At 30.7% G+C, this 19,103-nt stretch overlaps 3 protein-coding genes across 8 annotated transcripts; 1 reads left to right on the top strand and 2 right to left on the bottom strand.

The window, feature by feature from the left end:
• Positions 1 to 1,727: 1,727 nt before the first annotated feature.
• Positions 1,728 to 6,692, bottom strand: LOC107028239 (pectin acetylesterase 8-like). 2 transcript variants are annotated; one of them, XM_015229279.2, is made up of 13 exons: positions 6,576 to 6,692; positions 5,287 to 5,432; positions 4,771 to 4,853; positions 4,548 to 4,677; positions 4,384 to 4,463; positions 4,045 to 4,131; positions 3,574 to 3,698; positions 3,044 to 3,104; positions 2,888 to 2,941; positions 2,726 to 2,803; positions 2,404 to 2,482; positions 2,157 to 2,293; positions 1,729 to 1,999 (listed from the first exon to the last, which is right to left on the bottom strand). In XM_015229279.2, exons 2-13 carry the CDS (start codon positions 5,423 to 5,425, stop codon positions 1,880 to 1,882), a joined length of 1,173 nt encoding a protein of 390 aa, XP_015084765.1. In that variant the 5' UTR covers positions 5,426 to 5,432; positions 6,576 to 6,692; the 3' UTR covers positions 1,729 to 1,879. The 2 variants fall into 2 exon arrangements, with proteins under 2 accessions (XP_027775200.1, XP_015084765.1); XM_027919399.1 differs by lacking the exons at positions 2,157 to 2,293; positions 2,404 to 2,482 and having other exon boundaries at positions 1,728 to 1,999.
• Positions 6,693 to 7,936: 1,244 nt separating this feature from the next.
• LOC107029104 (beta-amylase 8) lies at positions 7,937 to 15,581 on the top strand. Of its 5 annotated transcripts, none has more exons than XM_015230423.2 (10): positions 7,937 to 8,441; positions 10,729 to 10,941; positions 11,863 to 11,943; positions 12,155 to 12,361; positions 12,517 to 12,711; positions 13,078 to 13,242; positions 13,579 to 13,839; positions 14,557 to 14,763; positions 14,929 to 15,176; positions 15,402 to 15,578. In XM_015230423.2, exons 1-10 carry the CDS (start codon positions 8,025 to 8,027, stop codon positions 15,448 to 15,450), a joined length of 2,043 nt encoding a protein of 680 aa, XP_015085909.1. In that variant the 5' UTR covers positions 7,937 to 8,024; the 3' UTR covers positions 15,451 to 15,578. The 5 variants fall into 5 exon arrangements, with proteins under 5 accessions (XP_015085909.1, XP_015085910.1, XP_015085907.1 ...); XM_015230424.2 differs by having other exon boundaries at positions 7,938 to 8,441; positions 12,158 to 12,361; XM_015230421.2 differs by having other exon boundaries at positions 7,938 to 8,441; positions 10,717 to 10,941.
• A 100-nt stretch (positions 15,582 to 15,681) lies between these two features.
• On the bottom strand, positions 15,682 to 17,746 carry LOC107029106 (methanol O-anthraniloyltransferase-like). Its single transcript, NM_001323455.1, has 2 exons — positions 17,309 to 17,746; positions 15,682 to 16,572 (listed from the first exon to the last, which is right to left on the bottom strand). The coding sequence occupies exons 1-2, from the start codon at positions 17,744 to 17,746 to the stop codon at positions 15,682 to 15,684; spliced, it is 1,329 nt and encodes a 442-aa protein (NP_001310384.1).
• Positions 17,747 to 19,103: the final 1,357 nt, after the last annotated feature.

Here is a 19,103-nt window from a genome sequence, read left to right as displayed (position 1 = left end):
CTTGGAGTTGTGGTGAGCTGCTTGGCTGTTCCGTGGCCCACACCTCTCTCTATCTTTTATTTATTCTGTTATTAGTATTCAAACAGGGTATCCCTTATGTTAGATTTGTCATTTAGTTTCAGACTTGCATCGAATTTTAGAAGCTCTTGTACTTAAGACACCAATTCTTGGGGTGATATATTTTATCTTCCGCATTTCGTACTTATAAGGAACCCAATGTTGGAGATTCTTGCTAAGTGTTAGTCTTTTTACTCATTTGTTGATTTAGTTGGGTTAATATGTTGGGTTGGCTTACCTATTGGTTGGGAACATAGGTGCCATCACGACTTGCAAATTTGGGTCGTGACAATATATATATATAAAATTATCATATACTCCCTCCGTCCAGTATTATTTGTCATGATTTTTATTTTTTAAGTCAAATTATAAAAATTTTGACTAACATTTTAAGATGTATTTTTTCATCATATTAATATGCAAAAAAATATAATTTATAGTACTTTTCATATATTTTTAGAATATCTAATTTTTTTATTTAAAATATTTAATTAATATGATCCAATTTATCATTGAAAATTAGTCAAATTAACTTTTAATAAGCGCAACATGACAAATAATTCCGAACGAAGGGAGTATATCAGTAAAATAATGAACTTAGTTGTTAAATAATGTGTTTTGAATACTCGTGACACAACAATGTGTTATAGCCCAATAATTTTAAATGCTTTAATTTGTAAATTTGAATCTCACTTATTTCAAAAAAAAAATTACTTTTTAAGAATTAATTATATTAATATTCTATCAAATTTAGGATTATTTGTCACTTTCTTTCGGATGAGATTCGAAATAATTTAGTCCGTTAGCTATTGTTGAATCAAGCTGTCATTCACCAACTGTATATCTTTTCTTTGACTTTGTTTTTTGATATTTTAAATTTCATTATTGATATTTTTTATTCAAATTCAATTAAATTTAATTTTTACCAAATAATGAAAGAATATTTATTGCTATATTAGCTTTACTCGTGAAAATTATTGAAACTAGTGATATTAATAAATCACAATAAATATCCTTACAACTATAGAAATATCTAATTAGGAGTAAAATAAAAGGTGTCCTATAATTATAGCAATCTAAAAATGTTTTTTCTCATTTCTTGATAACACTTTTTACACCTTGTTTAGATGGTTGTTATCACACGTTTTACACCTTATTTAGATGGTTGTTATCTGTCGTATTGTTTACACTTTGTTTAGATGGTTGTTATCACACGTTTTACACCTTGTTTAGATGGTTGTTATCTGTCGTATTGTATTATTTACACTTTGTTTAGATGGTTGTTATCTGTCGTATTGTATTATTTACACTTTGTTTAGATGGTTATCATCATACTTTTTACACCTTGTTTAGATGGTTGTTATCTATTGTATCGTATCGTTTAAATTCATTGTTAAGTAATGACATGTAATGACCGATCTGGTGTGGTCACGTTATTATTAATATTTTCTTCTTATTTTGTCTCTATTTATTATTTAATAATTATATTTCATCTTTTACCTTTACCTTTTCATTATAATTTTACCCCGTACCCTACTTTTCTTATAGATTTATCATTCAAATTATGTACATGTCACATATGTAACGACAGAGATCAATACAATTTATCAATCACTATATTTATTAAAACAATACAGTGTACAACACAATATAATACTACGATACATTATAAAACAATATGCAATAACCATCCAAACATTGTGTTCCCAACATTGGGCAAGAGTTTAAAATTACACAAAAGTTCATAAAACTAAATCCATAAATTAATTGCATCTTCTAAAAATAATAATACATATATATTTGAGTCTTTTTTGTACATGTTTTAGGGGCAAAAATTTGTAATAGAGGGAAAATTGTAACAATTTAATGGCAAATCTGGCTTGTCTATCAATTGTTCATGACTCCTATCGAAGTACCAATCACTAAATGCCTTTGCAATTGTCTGAAACAAAAAAACAATTCTTAAATAAGGTCGGAGACGAATCAAAAAAATAATCATATGTTGTATCGTAGGTTTAAATTATTTTTCTTTTTTTAAGATCGAAATAAAATAAAATAAATTCATTCAGTAACTTTGAAAATGATAAAAAAAAATTGACCTTATTATATACGGAGAATCCATTCCAACCAACACCACTTGTTATTTGAGAATGAATCAAACAAGAGTCAATAAACATTCCTCTTGATGAAGAATTACTTTGTTTAGGTAACGCATTTATAAAATCTTGTTTGAAATCTGAAATTAAAAAAAAAAGGTTAAATTTCAAAATTTTCACATGTTTAATTCATAATTAATTAATACAAATTTGACAATTAGGGATAGCTAATTATGAAATTATTACTAACCTTGTAAAGTTTTAACAAGAGAAGTTGAGCATGTATTACTAAAAAGATTTTCATAATAACCAGGAAAAGTCTTGTTTATCTGAAAAAAAATTAAATAAAACTTTTAATCCCACACAAAAAACATAATAAGAATTAATCAAAATAACCGTTTATTCAACTGTTTAAATTAAATTAAAATAATCGCAAATATATATCAAACACAAATAATCAGACATGTCAGAGATATAATCAATTTTTTTATTTTTTTTTTGAATTAAGAAACTTTGATATCAATTAAATTTTAGTAATTTTTTTCATGAACTTAATGAGAATAGAAATTGACCTGAAATGTATCAAACATTGAGTTGACTATGAAAAATGGTGTCTTGATTCCTTCTTGAAAATATTGTGGAAAAAGGCACTACGATTAATTCATTAGACATAAAATTAGTTTCATTACATTTCGATGAGCTCGATCGAAAAATAAATAATTATCAATTCTTACCAAGGATGGGTTCATTTTTGAAGTACAAGATGATGGTAACATATTGGTTGAATTCTACATTTGATTAAAAAATAAATTAGACAAACAAATATTGAATATATTGTGAGGATATATATATGGAATATTAAAAAAAAAATAGAAGAAGAGGAATTGTACATGTAATTTGATCAGTCCTTCATTAACGGTATCCATGAATGCCATTTCCTTCATTTGTTCCCTGTTACACAAATTAACAATTAAGGGGGTTCACGATTCTTCAGATTAATATTACACGATAAATACAAGGTTAAAATTATATTTTATACATATATAGTAGATAGCATTGACCGGAAAAATGAGCAACTCTCACTATATATATATAAAGGTCGAAACTATATTTTATACATATATAGTGTTGACCGGAAATGAGCAAACTTTGTTGGTTATGAATTATAAGGAATTATTATTTCTATCGATATTTTGTACTGTTTTTTGTATAGTGGAATGTTCATCTCGTTAATTTATTGTGTATCGTCCTTTGACATATATATATATATTTGTTGTCTGATCTATTATCTTTCTAAGTTTGCTTTATTAGATTTCTGCATAGAACACACAATAATTTTAATCTAACAAAATTAACCTGAGAAGTGTCTACGATACGAGCAACTCTCTGTTCGTCGAGTCTAAATTAGGTTAAATCTTACCTGTGGAGAAAATAGCTACCATCAGCAAGACACTTAACTCTAGCTGAGTTAGGAAGAAGAGCTTTAAAACGATCACAATGGATTAAAGCAGGCAATCCTCCAGCTGAACCACCACTTAAAATGGCCTGCCAAACAAGACTTAACACACTTTGAAAAATGTTCGAGAAATTAACTTAAATAATCGTCCACTCGAGATATTGAGACATAATATAATAGTTAATAACAATATATAATTTCACATAATATAGACTCTGAAATAATAGAATTTGCATAAACATTACTTCTAACTCTTAGAGTTAAAAATTATTCTCAAAAAATCATTCATTCAAATAACACGTATCAAAACGAAATGGAGACATTACATAACATTAGAAAACAAGGGCCAGTAATAACAAATAAATAAATAAATATTATATTTAAATATCATATAATTAAACATGTAAATAAAAAATCAATAATTCAGAGACATACATTTTTAGCATTCTTCATTCCTTTCTCCAAGAAATTCTCAATCAACGCAAGAAAAATCCTTGCACCTCTAAAATGAAGTTTAGTAATCTGATAAAAACATTAGCATAATATTAGAAAAATTCTTAGTTGATTAATTATGATAATATACATTTTTTTCTTCTTTTAAGTAAATAGAAAAAAATATCTCTAAAATATTTTTTATTTATAATCTAGCTACAAATCGAATTTATTTTTTATTTGACTAATTAAACGGAAAAAAAATCAAAGTAAATACACCCAATTCTTTTAGTTTGTAAGAAATTAATTAATGCAAAATAATCGAGTTAAAAAATAATATACCGGATCAACTAATTCAACATCTCCCGTGAAGGATGATCCATCACAATAAATAACCATAACTCTATTCCAATTGTAGAAATCTAAAAAATAAATAAAAAAATTTAAACATAAATTAGTATAATTAAATAAAAGCATGATTATTGTCCTAATTAAATATATTTTACCTGGATTAATTGTCTTATTATTGCTAAGTATTCCATAAAATGATCTTTGCTTTGGAGCATATTTTGAAGAACCTTTTTCTGTTGTTGTACGAGCAACACAATCTATTACATTATAACACCATTCTCCACCCTAAATTCAAAATAAAATTTTAATAAAGAAGAAAATTAATTAAAATATCACGTAAATTAAAACGAAAAAATAATAATTTTACATGACTCTTACCCTAAAGTAGATAATCCAATTATTAGCGCCTTCTCCATGTCCCTTTTCATAATAGTATGCTGGAGGAGTCCCATCCAAGCAAACTAGAAGCATATAATAAAATCGAAATAAGAGAGGTAAAATTAATTTATAAATATGTAATTCGTCTAATTCATTTAAGTTTTAACAGGTTAAATGACTCGTTTATTTATTAACTCATCTATCTTAATCAAGTTAGATTTAATCCATCTTAAACCTAAATCATTATATATCGACTCATGTTTAGCTATCTCATATTCATCAATAAACTCATTTCAGCCCATTAACTAGACAGAGTTGGATAATGACTCATTCATCGTTATTGTCTATTAATTTAATATCTGTAATTGCATAAAGTATTATTACGAAAATAATTAAGGAATTTAACTTCGATATATATATATATATATATACACACACATTGCGTCTTGATAATAGAAAAATTCTTATAAATTAACATCATATATTAGTTAAATTCTTATAAGAAAAGATTTTTACCAGCTCCTTTTGACACTGCACTTTCAAGAATAGTTAAATTAACCATGGTTTCACCCTCTCCAATTACAACTTTGTCATTTAGCATAATCAAACAAAAAATCACTAGGCATAATCCTTGCAATATTTTTGTAATTTCCATGCTTCGACTACAAATTAAAATAAATTATTAGAGACTTTATAAAATCTACAAAAAATAATGACAAAATATGCAATATGTTTATTGTATATTTAAGAAGAAACATGCATTAGCCTATTAGTTTTGTCTTTTTCTCATCAAAAAGCAACATTAAATTTGAGAAAGTTTTTTTTTTTTTTTTTAGAAAAAGAATAAATTCTTCTTTGAACCTTGTGGTTTTCTTACCTCGTAATCAAAGTAAAACCTTTGATTCCAAGAATGTAATGGAAATAAACTTTATCGTTTTTTTTTTTAAAAAAAAATCGGCAACTTGGAGTCATTTTTCTATTGATAATCTAGGTGAAATAGAGAATACGAGCTAGATTTTAGCGATATCTATTTCTTTTTTCATATCTCCATAGAAAAAGAACGCGTAAATTCTAATGTAATTTAGCTATATTTACACATTCACTTATTGTCCATTCATTGTTTATTATGTTCTTCGGTTCATAATAAGAGGTTTTTAACCTTTTAAAATTATTCAAAATAAGTACTTTTTTAAAAAAATATAAAAAACTAAGAATATATCCAAAATTCACTAAAATTATCTTATAAAAATACTCCAATGTGATTTTTAACATATTCGTAATCCAACTATAAAATTATAATTTATACCCTCTAATAATAACTAATTTGTTAAAGTGTCTTCAAGACATACTTTCTCAACCAAAAATAGAGTAGCAACAAAATCAATATAACAACAATTAATTTAAAGTTGAGGTGATGTTTCACCAAACTTCAAGCTACTCACAATATCTCAACAAAATAAATTGAAATAAAAATTTAAAATTTATGTGCAAATCTTGAAGCTTCAGTGTTTCTTAAGCTCAAATAAAACATATATAAATGAATTAAAGTTCTTCAAAATCAAGAAAAGAGGAAAATTCCTAATGTCTCTTACACCTTATTAAAAAAAAAAAAACTTGTCAAAGGTCTTGAAAATCAAGATATCCTTTGAAATTAGTCGAAGAGAATATTACAATTATTTGGAAAAAACATTACAAATTGTTGTCCAATTTATAAAATAGATAAAATCCCTTATATTTAAGATTTCAAGTTCTCTAAAAAAAAACTTAATTATTTCACCAAAAAATATGTTGAATAAGAAGCTTACCACAAATTTGAAGAAATTTCTCCACGGATTCAAAACCTAGTATTTCAAAATAATTAGCTTAAGTCATCTTGATTTTTAAAAGTAACTTGTGAAGAAATTTTAAAGAGAAGGTTCGAAAACATATTTATTCTGATTCAGAGATAATACATTGTACTATCGATCGATGTGTATTATATACACCTGAATTTACATATGATATAATATTACCAAAAATAAGTCAATATTATTAGGTGGGGATGAATTTGGATGCTTATTCTTCTAAGATGCATGAATGTGAATATATGATAAAATTAACTAATTAATAATAGCATCTGCAATACTAAAATACTTTTATTAGCTAAAAACTTTTTGCAATTTTGTTTTTTAATTTCATTTTTCCTGATAATAACACATATAAATACAGAAAATTGACCTGCTTTTAAGTTTTACGTACCAATTTTGGCCTTATAAGTCAAGAGTACTATTTAATGAAGGATACCTTATACAAGCCTATATATAATAGCTCAATTTATTTTATTTTATTAAAATTTGGACTGATATTTAGCTCAAATGAATCTGTGAGAAATCTTATTAAGAAGATATTTTATTTTATCGGATATGTTATTTATATATAGTCATAAAAAATAAAAAAATAATAAGCTTATAAAGTAATAAAAACTTATAAAAGCACAAAACATTTAAAATTTAGTAACAATTGAGCAGATTAAGTTATAATTAAAATTTTAGCTCAAGTAATTTTTAGAATGATGAATTAACTCATATATTTATTAACTCAACACGGTTTGATTCGTTCAAATTGTAAGAAACACTTATGCTTTTAGAATATTTTGTTGAGGCTTTGATTTGATTTATGTCAAAAATATTACATTTATTTATCGTATATGTTATTTCACAGTATAAAATTTATCATAAATTTAATTTTAAGATATTTCTTTTTATCTCTTCTAACACGGGATTATGTATGTTATCTATTTTCTTGTAAAAAATTTAACAAAAGAAAGCATTAGGATCATTCCAAAAATGACATAATTTTGATAGTTGTTCATTAGAAAAATGCTAATTCATATTTATCAAGAATTAAGTAATTTTAGAAAGATGGTTAATTTAACACAATTTTGCCTCTTTTTAAAATTGAAATTAGATGTTTTTATGGTTTAGTGTAAGTCGATTTTCCTTAAAAAAAATCTAATTAAATAAATAGATTGTTTAAATGTTAGAATCAAATTAAACCAATTAAAGTCAATTTTTCATTCTTATATATTTAAATTTTCTGATTTTTTCAGTTATAAAATAAATCTTGAAGAATATATTAACGTAAACTACGTTACAACATAACGCTACAAAATCACTTCCTCCAACTTAAATTAATTCGATTCGATTCAATTTTTCGCGAAAGTTCTAAATTTGGGACTATAAAAGAGTAGAGGAAATTGAAGAAGACATGCAACAATGAGCAATCCCCATCACCACATTTCGAATACCCAAGATCCGGATCCCCAATTTCCCAACCCGAATGATGATCCAAACCCGAATCACCCTCTTCAGCCCCAATCCAATCCCCAACCTCGCCGTCCCCGCGGCTTCGCCGCCACAAGCGCCGCCGCTGCTGCCACCGGAACTATTAATAAGAGCAGAAAAGAGAGAGAGAAGGAGAAGGAACGAACGAAGCTACGAGAACGTCACCGGCGAGCAATTACGAGCCGAATGCTTGCTGGACTTCGTCAGTACGGGAATTTCCCACTTCCTGTTCGTGCTGATATGAATGATGTACTTGCTGCACTTGCTCGGCAAGCTGGTTGGACTGTTGAGCCTGATGGTACCACCTTTAGACAAACTCCTGCTCCTGTGAATAATGCTTCAAATATGGTGAGTTCATATTTACTAAAATTACTCCCTTCCTTCTAATTTATGTGTCAAATTTCACATTTACTACTGAATGGATTTTTAGATGATGTTCTTTTGCCAAAGTTTGAGTCTTTACAGTTTACCTTTGATAATTTTTTATAGTTTTAGTGTTATATGCAATGCACTTACTGAAACCAATTTGAGAGAGAGAAATAGTATTAGTTATTGAAGCATAGAGTGAATTACACTTAATCCATTAAATTGCACCCCTTTTACCTCTTCAATGGGATAGATAACCCCTTTGGCCCAAGTGGTGTAGTCTAGGTTTCAACGAAGTGGGTAAAACTCTGGGAGATTTTGGGGGGGGGGGTGTTCAAATTTTTGCAGAGACGAGATGTTAGGTCATTTGTTGCTATCCGCCTAAACCTTGGTGGGAGAGAGTTAGCAGAACTTGTGCAGGGGGGAGATAATAGGTATTTGGTGGAAAAGGCGAGGTGCATGCAAATAGCTGGACACCGCTCTTATAGAAAAAACATCATAGATTGATATGTCTTTTGTGTTGACGATTGGTCCGAGGTTTGGGCACAGACCTTGGAGTCTACTGGGTTCAGTATGAGCAAGACTTAGACAAAGTAATTGAAGTGCAAGATTAGTGACGTAATTCATGAGGTAGATGTGTTTGATACACAAGTCATCCCCAAATTTCAAGTATCTTGGGTCAACAATACAAGGAAATGAGGAGATTTACTATGATGTTCCATGTCGCATTGGACTGAGGTGGATGTAATGGAAACTAACATCTGATGTCGTATGTGATAAGAATGTGCCATGAAGACTAAAAGTATGTTTCGTAAAGGGGTTCTTAGATCAAATATGTTGTTTGAGAGGTTTTATAAAGTGGTTCTTAGATCACCTATTTTGTATGAGGTGGAGTGTTGGCTTGTCAATAACTCACACTTCTAGAAGATAATAGTAGCGGAAATAAGGATGTTGAGAGTGATATGTGGGCATAGTAGGAGAGATATGATTAGGAATAATTATATTCGGGATAAGGTGGGAGTAAGGTTGCGTACACACCACCTTCCCCAATACCCCACTTGTGGGATTAGACCGGTTCGTTGTTGTCGTAAACAGAAAAAAATATGCAATAGTATTAATTTAAAATTGATATTCATGCCTTTGGCTTTTTCGCTTTGTGGGATTTTTTCCTAGAGTTCCAAAATTTATTATACCTTGACCCTTCTTTCAAAGGTGTTACTCTTTGCAATTTTTGAAAATCTTACTTTAGCTTGTCAACATTGTGGACAAGGTTTTTAGTTTTTAGGTCATTCTTCCATATTTCTTGGTCTTGTGTGTTGTGAGAGATGTCACTACATTTTGTCCTTCTGGCATTCCGGTGAATGACTTTTATTTTTCTCCTTGACTCTGAAGTTGATGAGATTCTTTGTGCTATCTAATCCGAATGAAATACTGTTTCCCCAAGCCTTTTAAAGTATTTCACCAAACCCGAAGGTTAATGGGTTAAGCAGAATTTACTCTCGAGTATATTGAATGTGAAGCTTTCCTAGCTTACTAATATTTACCCGAAGAAACTGAATTTACTGGAAAAAAGTAAAAAGTTAAATTTTATCTAATTTAATAGAGGAAAAAATGTTGGATGATTTTGACAAGTTGCCATCTTGAAGTATACTCTACCAAAGTAATGATCGATGGTGTAATTTGCTGGATGATGAAAAGAGAACTGAAGTTTCTTATAATAATTAGAAAAGAGACCTACAAAGTATATGCTATCAAAAAAATAGAAAAAAAAACAAAGAAAAAACAGCATACAAAGTATAAATGATGTACCTTATAGTTTGGTGTATGTGGTGCTCTAACTGTAAATGTAATTTCATTATTTTCTTTTGTAGAATGTACAAACTAAAAATGAAAATACAACAGCCAAACTCATTTGTTATTACCATTTACCACTAATAGATATTACACTTTTTCTTGGGATTGTAGGTTTCATTGTTAGGTATGTACCTTCAATCAGTCAATGCTTTTGGAAGACTATGAAGCCGTTAATCTATGTTTATATGGTCTTTTTAAAGACGTTTCTGAAAATACATTGCTTTGAAATAATACATAACAACTCATATTTTATTTTGGAGTTACTTTGTTTTCACTGCACCTGTTGTTGCAAAGATAACATCTTGTCTCATTCGCATTTGATCTTCTTGATATTCTGTTTAAATATTAAACTGCCAACAAAAATGATGTCTTAATTATCATTATCACTGAATAAATTTCATAGGGGACTTATCAGGTGATGTCTGTTGAGAGCCCAGTTTCTGGCAGTTCCTTTAGAAATTGCTCAACCAGAGCATCTGTGGACTGTCAGCCATCAGTTACTAGGATCAATGAGAGTTTATCGCCAGCATCTTTTGATTCTATTGTGGTCACAGAAAGTGACACGAAGGTTGATAAATTCACAAGTACCAGTCCAATGAATTCTACAGGATGTTTAGAGGCAGGCCAGGTAAATCAAGTTCCTATAAGCTGAGGATGCTGTATATTAAAAGTAATGTTCAACGTGGCTTTGGGGTTTATTATTTATCATGATGTATTCCACCATCTTAAACTTTTCCCATCCTTTCATTAGACTGCAATGTAGCACTGTTAAGTCAACTAATTGAATTGTTTTAGCATAATGAGAACTGATGAAGATACATATTGTCTATTTTCCAAATCAGAGGGGTAGTGGAGTGTGGAGAGTTGTTACTATATTGAGTTGTTTAGTATCAGGTTTTATGTTCGTTTGTCTTTGGGAGGATTTTAGATGCATTTTCTTTTCACCCTCTTTCTCTCTCTGTCTCTCTATTTGTAAGTGATGTTGACTGTCTTAAATATAATGCAGGCACCTGTGAAATTGATGTTGGATCTGCAGCTCATGTTTCCTTTTTGATTTTTTTTTGGTAGATTGAAGCTACATATGAAGTCATATATGAGGATGCAATTTCTTTTCTTGTTTGTGTCATGCCCGCAAATTCTCAAAATATTTTGTGTCTGTGTTCATGCTACTTAAGCTGCGTCTGAGATGACATAGTTGACGTAATAATTCCTTGTTCCACTTCCGACATATTTATTTGAGTGGTTTTGACTTTTCTCGCAACAACAGTGAAAGATCTTAATGTTGACTTTCTTCTTTCAATATCTCACATTCATTTTGGAGGTTTATTTTGAGATCAACTATTCATGATTCAAAGACCCTAGTAGTATGATTTTACTTTTTGAAGAAGTCTAGTAGTATGATTTTATTTCAGCTGGCAGAGAACAGACTAAGTTGTTCTTGATAAAACATGGTTGCTTGTATATTTGTAAGCTATTTTTAAGTGAAGATTGGTATACTAGATACATTTATTCTCCCATTGGAGGATATCTAACAAGTTATTTGTTGCAGCTCATGCAAGAACTTCACTGTGGGGAGCATGGAGGTAGTTTTTCAGAGACTCAATACATCCCTGTTTTTGTTATGCTTTCTGTAAGCAGCTTTTTCCTTAATATATTTTTGTTCGTTATTACACATAAATGGAGGAGGCCAAGCTTTCAGATTTCTCCCTCATTTTTAATTGTGTTTCCATGTTCACCATTCAAAATGAAACATAATGAAACAGTAGACATCATATCTATACACATTCCAATTTCCATTTTCATTCTAATTACCCATACTTAGATCATGTCTTTGTTTGTAGCAGAGTGGTGTAATCAACAATTTCTGCCAGTTGATGGATCCTGATGGTGTTAAACAGGAGTTGCAACAGCTTAAGTCTTTAAAAATCGATGGTGTTGTGGTAAATTGCTGGTGGGGCATCGTTGAAAGCTGGGTGCCTCAAAAATATGAGTGGTCTGGCTACAGAGAATTGTTCAAAATAATCCGTGATTTCTATATGAAACTACAGGTTTTAAACCACTCTTTGTTTATATTATACTCTTATTGATTCGTCAAATTTCTAACAAGTTTTATGTTTGCATTAGGACATTTCTTGAGCTTATTTAGGCTATTTATGGACGGATTCCCAATAATAGATATGGTATTTCTTCTTTTATCCACAAGGTTGTAATGGCATTTCATGAAAATGGAGGAAGTGATACTGGTGGCATGTTCATATCCCTTCCTCAGTGGGTTCTGGAGATAGGCAAAGACAATCAGGATATATTCTTCACAGATCATCAAGGAAGAAGGAACACAGAATGCCTATCCTGGGGCATTGACAAAGAACGAGTATTAAGAGGTAGAACTGCCATCGAGGTATTAATTTTTCTTTTTATTCCTTTCAAATGAGCAAAGCTAACATTCCCTGATTCTTTGAAGGGAATATCTCTCTTATACATATCATCCAATCATGTAAATTGTACTGTCAACTGGATAATGAATAATTTGTATTTCGGAGGAACTTCCACAAGATTAGTTTTAGAAGTGAAAAGTAATGTGGCTTTTGTTAATAGAAGTCTGATTGATGCATCATTTCCTACATAAAAGAGTGTATTCTCCGCTTGATTGCCTTTGCTGATGCTGAGACGAAAGTGAAAACTAAAAAGAAATAAAGTGCTAATTGTCTAAATTGTAACTAAATATTAGTTATTTTGATCACTAGTTTGAAATCCAAAATTGCAGGTTTACTTTGATTTGATGAGAAGCTTCCGCACTGAATTTGATGACTTGTTCGCTGATGGTCTAATTTCTGCTGTTGAAATTGGACTTGGAGCTTCTGGGGAGCTAAAGTACCCTTCCTTTTCTGAAAGGATGGGATGGAGGTATCCTGGTATTGGTGAGTTTCAGGTATCTGTTATAGGAATGCTATGATATATGATTTGTTATGTAATTTGGTCATATTTCTTGGTCTTCACCAACTATAGTTTTAGAAAACAATCTTATCTTGTTCCCTGAGTTTGTTTGATATTTTTGGTGTACCTGAAAATGCGTAGTCTGAGTCTGACACTGGATGGTTCTTCATTTAACCTAAGTGGATAGTTTTTGTATAATTTAATAGCTTGTTTCCCTTTAAAATTTAAACTAGATAACTATTATAGTGGTGTCCTGAACATGAATTTAAAACCCTTTTTATTTTATTTGATTGTCCCCCCCTCTAATTGGCTTCAACTTTTTCTGTTTCAGTGCTATGATAAATATTCTCTGCAGAATCTTCGAAAAGCTGCAACATCAAGGGGACACTCTTTCTGGGCCAAGGGTCCTGATAATGCTGGTTTTTACAATGCTAAGCCACATGAAACTGGATTCTTCTGTGAGCGAGGTGATTATGATAGCTACTATGGGAGATTTTTCCTCCATTGGTATAGACAGGTCTTAATAGATCATGCTGATAACGTTCTCACCCTGGCAAGTCTTGCATTTGAGGGGATACAAATTGTCGTGAAGGTATACATATGGGCCTAAATCAGCTCGTTATACTTTCTTACTCCTGTTTCGCCTTTTTTTTTCTTTCTATTTATTAACTTCTATTCTTTTCATCTCCAATAGTTCAAATTGGTAGTTTATGCTCTTAGCTTCCAACTCAAGAGCCTTTCTTTACTTTGGATCACTTTGACCAGTAATAATACTAAAGTAGCAAAATTATAGTAGGTCAAAATATTTAAGATGTTTCTGGTCAAATATAAATTGGATTGGCCTTCATGAAGTGGAATGAGATAATACCTTCTGGTTCAGGTCGGGGGAGGGAGGGAGGGAACAACAACCTACCCAGTGCAATCTCACAGGTCAGGTCTTGGGAGGGTAGAGTGTACCGGACTTACCCCTACCTCTTGGAGGTAGATATGCCGTTTTCAAAAGACCCTTAGCTTAAGTAACACATCAAAAAATATACGGAAGTAAAGAAGACATAACAGATAATAGAGGAAGTGTTGCAAAGCATTCAGGAAAAATGAGCATAATAAAATAATGAAACACTGCACTTGTAACATATTTCCTTTGAGTTATTTGTTGCTTTTCAAATTGATTTAGCTGGTGCACATTTATGGTGTTCTAGGTAGTTGAACAAGTGTAAATGTTCGTCTAAAAGATTGACAGTATCCTAATGAACAACTTGGATAGAGGCATACTTTTTCCTGGTGAATTAGATTTCTCTTTTTTCTGCAGATTCCATCAATTTATTGGTGGTACAGAACGAGCAGCCATGCTGCAGAGCTCACAGCTGGATATTATAACCCAACGAATCAGGATGGCTATTCTCCAGTGTTTGAAGTTCTCAAAAAGCACTCTGTAACAATAAAGTTTGTAAGCTCAGGGCTTCAGGTTCCAGAAACTGATGACGCGTTAGCAGATCCAGAAGGCTTGAGTTGGCAGGTTATTGGCTTCTTAACATTCCTCCGAGAACTCTCTTAAAGAGGCAAACAAAAGATGTTTGATTCGTAGATACACCCCTCAGGGCATATCACTCAGAGAGCAGTGAAGCCCAGGTTCAGTTTTCCTTTTCTTGCGTCTTAAACACTTTTCTGTACGTTTCTGCAGATCATGAATTCAGCATGGGATAAGGAGATCAATGTTGCTGGTCAGAATGCATTTCCGTGCTATGATAGAGAAGGATTTATGAGGCTGGTTGAGACTGCAAAGCCTAGAAATGATCCTGATCGTCACCGTTTCTCCTTTTTTGCATTCCAACAACCATCGCCTTTGGTTCAGAGTGCAATATGTTTCTCGGAACTGGACTACTTCATCAAATGCATGCACGGTATTGTTATCTCAGTTTTTTTCTTTAGGTAATTACCATCTTTTTTTGGGGTAGGGAATTGATTACAAGATGGTGAAATCGAACTCACTAACAAGGTGATAGTTCAGATAACCAGCTAAGCGACTAAGATTCCTCCAACGCAAACGTTTTATTAGTTTATAGTGATGAATCTTACTAAATACATTGATATACAAAATGTTTGAGTTTTCTGAGCTCTCACTAACTTGTTTTGCATTCTTGTTTCTATTTTCAGGAGAAATCAACAATGTGGAATCTTAGATCATCATAGAATCTTTGCTTGATAATGAAGATGGATCTTTATTTACTTCAAAACTTTTTTCCTTGTACTTATCCAAATATGTGTGTCCAATTTATGTAAATTGTAAATGGAATTCAGTTGATTTATACATAAAATTACACACTTAAGTCACCATTATTTTTCCAGACAAGTCAGTTTATTTTTTCAAACAACACTGTCACATAAATTGAGTCAAAATACTAAAATACGAAGTACTTTCAAATAGGAAAAAGCCTTATATCCTTGGAATTATGACTCTGAAAGTCATGTTGTAGATATCTTGAAGTTTTTTCATGGCCAATGGAGGCAAACTTATAGCTATCAAAACACCTTTTTCTCCTTTGTCATTTTTAACAGAAACACCAAAACTAATGAAAGATGTAGCCTTTGAGATCCCTCCAAAAATGGGGTTTCCCCATCCAAAATCAAATTCATCAAATCCAATATATCTATTATCTGAGACCAAAAAATTCCAAGATTTTGTTAACTCTGGTCTCCCTTTAATAACCGTTAAATCTATCACTGATTTAATGTATTCTTCATTTATATGATCTTTAACTTTCTTGATCAGTTCAACTGCATATGTCACTGGATTTGAACATAACAAACCTGCTTTTGATACAACAACTGGAGTAACAAACGCATTCCCATAATAACCAATTGGTAATTCAATGTTGAGTGACTTTTTTCCACGTATATTAATAACGTATGTCAAACGAACAATTTCTTCAGGGTGCAAATCAAGAGCAATGGTACGACATTTCCATAAAAATGCCATTAATAACTCGAATTTCGTACATCCATAATTTGGAGGAATTTGATTTTTAATGACTTCCATCTCCTCATTTCCAAAGAAAAATGATTCTTGTATCAACTTATCTTCCATAGATTCCCATGCAATTTTTGATTCAATTTCCTCATCAAACTCATGATGACTACATGTAATACATGGCGATGATCTAGCACTTAGGAGATGTCTTTGCCATACAGGCAATATAGAAGGTGTCGAAGCTCCTTGAATTAATTCACTTAACGCATTTAGAAACATTTTGAAGCCATAACCATCCATCATTGTGTGACTAACTCTAAATCCAACAGCAAATCCACCACAAGTAAAACGAGTCACCTATTCAAAGAGGTATATATATATATATATTAGTCTAAGAATTTAACCATTTATAGAAAGAGTGTGATTAATATATAACTTGAATAAAGAAGGTAGAATGCTTGGTCTATATGCATTTTATTTTTAAAATATTAAGTGCATCAGTTAGTGGTATAAATTTTGGTAGAAGATGACTATTTGTTCTTGTAACTCATGTAATATCTATCACATTTATCTACCGATCGACATTACTACCCCTCATTCCACCTTAATTATATGGAAGATTTCTTCAACTATAAATATTGGTGTTTCTTTCTTTGTGAAGTATCTCAAGAAGATGAGACATAATGTAAGAAAAGATGAACAATTTATATTGAGGTTAGTGTAGTGAAAGAGAGAGTTGAGACTACAAAGAAAATATTCTAAGTATTCAACTATCTATATTCACTGTGTATATGTTTAAGGAAGATGTTCTTTTCGTGAAACTTTTGAATTAATCCGATGTTGCTTGAGTTGTACACATCGTTGGGATGTTATATTCTTGAGGAGACAAGTCAAGAGTGATACTGCTGAATCGGTGTAGATTATATCGCAGTGGACTTGCATCTCCTTAAAGAGAGCAAGATATCTGCGTTACCACTTAAATGATTATTTATTCACTTTATGTTATTTTATTTACAACTGTAATTTATTGTATTTGTGGTACAGATATATATATTACACCAACACTTCTCTTTTGAAAGATGAGGATATTTACCTGAATCAACAAAAGAGGAGAACCAATAATTCCATCAGAACCAGGAACATTATGAAGTAGTAAATCCAAATATGGACATGGTGGTTTAATAGATTCACCTAATTTTTCAAGCTCTATATTAGCATCACCTTCGATAAACAAGACTCCTTCACCATTACAATTTACCATAAGCTTTTTATTAGGCCCTTCAATGAGTCTACCAGCTAATGGATGGTAAAACACAAGTGTTTTTGATAATCCATCTTCGATAATTCTTGCTGGATCTTTACCTTTCATTGAAGAATTGTATTTGTAAAACATTAGTATGGGGATTTGGAATCGAATAAACCCTTGATCATCTATTTCAGAAAGACGTTTTGTCTCATGAGGTGTTACACTTGATGGAACTACTAGTTTTGGCTTGTGGTAATTTATTGAAATTGGTAGAGTATTTGCCATATGTTGCTATACAACAAAGAGTAGTGTATGATGAGAGTAATAGAAGTATGTATTGTGAATTAGATTTATAGAGGGCCAAATGCATCAAATAATTATCTACCTTCAATTTTTTACTATTCTTAATTAATTTTATTGATGTTGATTTTATAAGGTGTTAAAAGATGGGAGATACAAAAAATAAAAATTAACTTATATATGTATATCTTTGACTATCAAACTATGCATTCATGAATCGACCATTTTAGCTTTATTCTTTGTAGGCTTATATTTCTCATCTTATAGGTTGAAAATTTTATAGTTTTGCTTCAATACTATTTTTTGCTCAATTTTGACGTTTCATGCTATGTCATTGTAACACCTAGGACTTCGAGAGAGACTAGAGTGAGTTAACAGGCCAGGGACCCTTCACGAAACCCTAAACGATCCGTTTAGGGCACCTGAAATTTTGTACGGATCCCTAGATGGTTCGTTTACAATGTACGGGCCGTATAGGTAGGGCAGTCTTGAAAGGCGGTCAGAGTATACATAAGATAACAAGTGGTGAACCATATTCACATTATCAATCATCAAAATTGTTTTATAGGTTTTTCAACTTTCCAACAGTGTATGTCACGTAGAAATTTAGAATTAGAGAATTATAAAAAAAAAAGAAAAGTAAAATAAACAAATTGATACGTAAGACAAGAATATGTTCATATTGTATGTTGATTCTTTAGTTGTCTACCATGGCAAGATTGCGTATTGTTTCTTATATTGATCTTTGCTCAATTAACGTAGAATTCACATTATCTTTCTTTTATCTAAAAATTTAAATCTCAAATCAATCAAATTTATATCTTAAATTTAACATTTTGTGATAAATTTTAAAATTCTTGAATACACAACATGACAAGTTAAATGAATCGGAGGAAGTAAACGTACACTTGATGATGAAAGAGGGAAAAACAAAACGTCTAGGAAACTACTTGCTAGTTAAATGTTTCTAGACTAGTAGTCACAACAACCAGCAAGTTAAAAGGTACTTCTTTTGTTTTAATTTATTAATTAATGTGATTTTTATTTCATATTAAGTTTAAACAAGTAAAAAGATTTTTTTTTTGCATTTTGTGACTTCAAGTTAAAGTTATGTAATATGTATGTGTTCAAATATTCTTTAATTTTATAGTCTTATATATGAAAAATATAAATTAAAAATTAATAAAAGATATTCTTTTTAAGCTAACTAAAAAAGATAAGATAAATAAATTGATGCGGAGAAAGAGTATATGTTAATTTCATACTGTACATTGATCCTTTATATGTCTAATATGACGAGGTTGAGTACTTGTGTATTGTTCTTTGCTCAATTAAATTCATA

Source organism: Solanum pennellii, chromosome 8 (assembly GCF_001406875.1).
Source record: "Solanum pennellii chromosome 8, SPENNV200".
NCBI classification, from domain to species: domain Eukaryota; kingdom Viridiplantae; phylum Streptophyta; class Magnoliopsida; order Solanales; family Solanaceae; genus Solanum; species Solanum pennellii.
This window is presented reverse-complemented; position numbering and strand designations above follow the sequence as displayed.

Coding starts and splice junctions, on each gene's coding strand:
- LOC107028239 (XM_015229279.2), bottom strand. CDS start 5,425: ATGGAAATTACAAAAATATTGCAAGGATTATGCCTAGTGATTTTTTGT. Junction 2,483..2,725: donor CAATGTTTGATACATTTCAG/GTCAATTTCTAT, acceptor ATTTTTTTTCAG/ATAAACAAGACTTTTCCTGG. Junction 2,000..2,156: donor GATTCTCCGTATATAATAAG/GTCAATTTTTTT, acceptor TTTTTGTTTCAG/ACAATTGCAAAGGCATTTAG.
- LOC107029106 (NM_001323455.1), bottom strand. CDS start 17,746: ATGGCAAATACTCTACCAATTTCAATAAATTACCACAAGCCAAAACTA. Junction 16,573..17,308: donor CTCCTCTTTTGTTGATTCAG/GTAAATATCCTC, acceptor CTCTTTGAATAG/GTGACTCGTTTTACTTGTGG.
- LOC107029104 (XM_015230421.2), top strand. CDS start 8,025: ATGAGCAATCCCCATCACCACATTTCGAATACCCAAGATCCGGATCCC. Junction 10,942..11,862: donor GATGTTTAGAGGCAGGCCAG/GTAAATCAAGTT, acceptor TATTTGTTGCAG/CTCATGCAAGAACTTCACTG. Junction 13,840..14,556: donor GGATACAAATTGTCGTGAAG/GTATACATATGG, acceptor TTTTTTCTGCAG/ATTCCATCAATTTATTGGTG.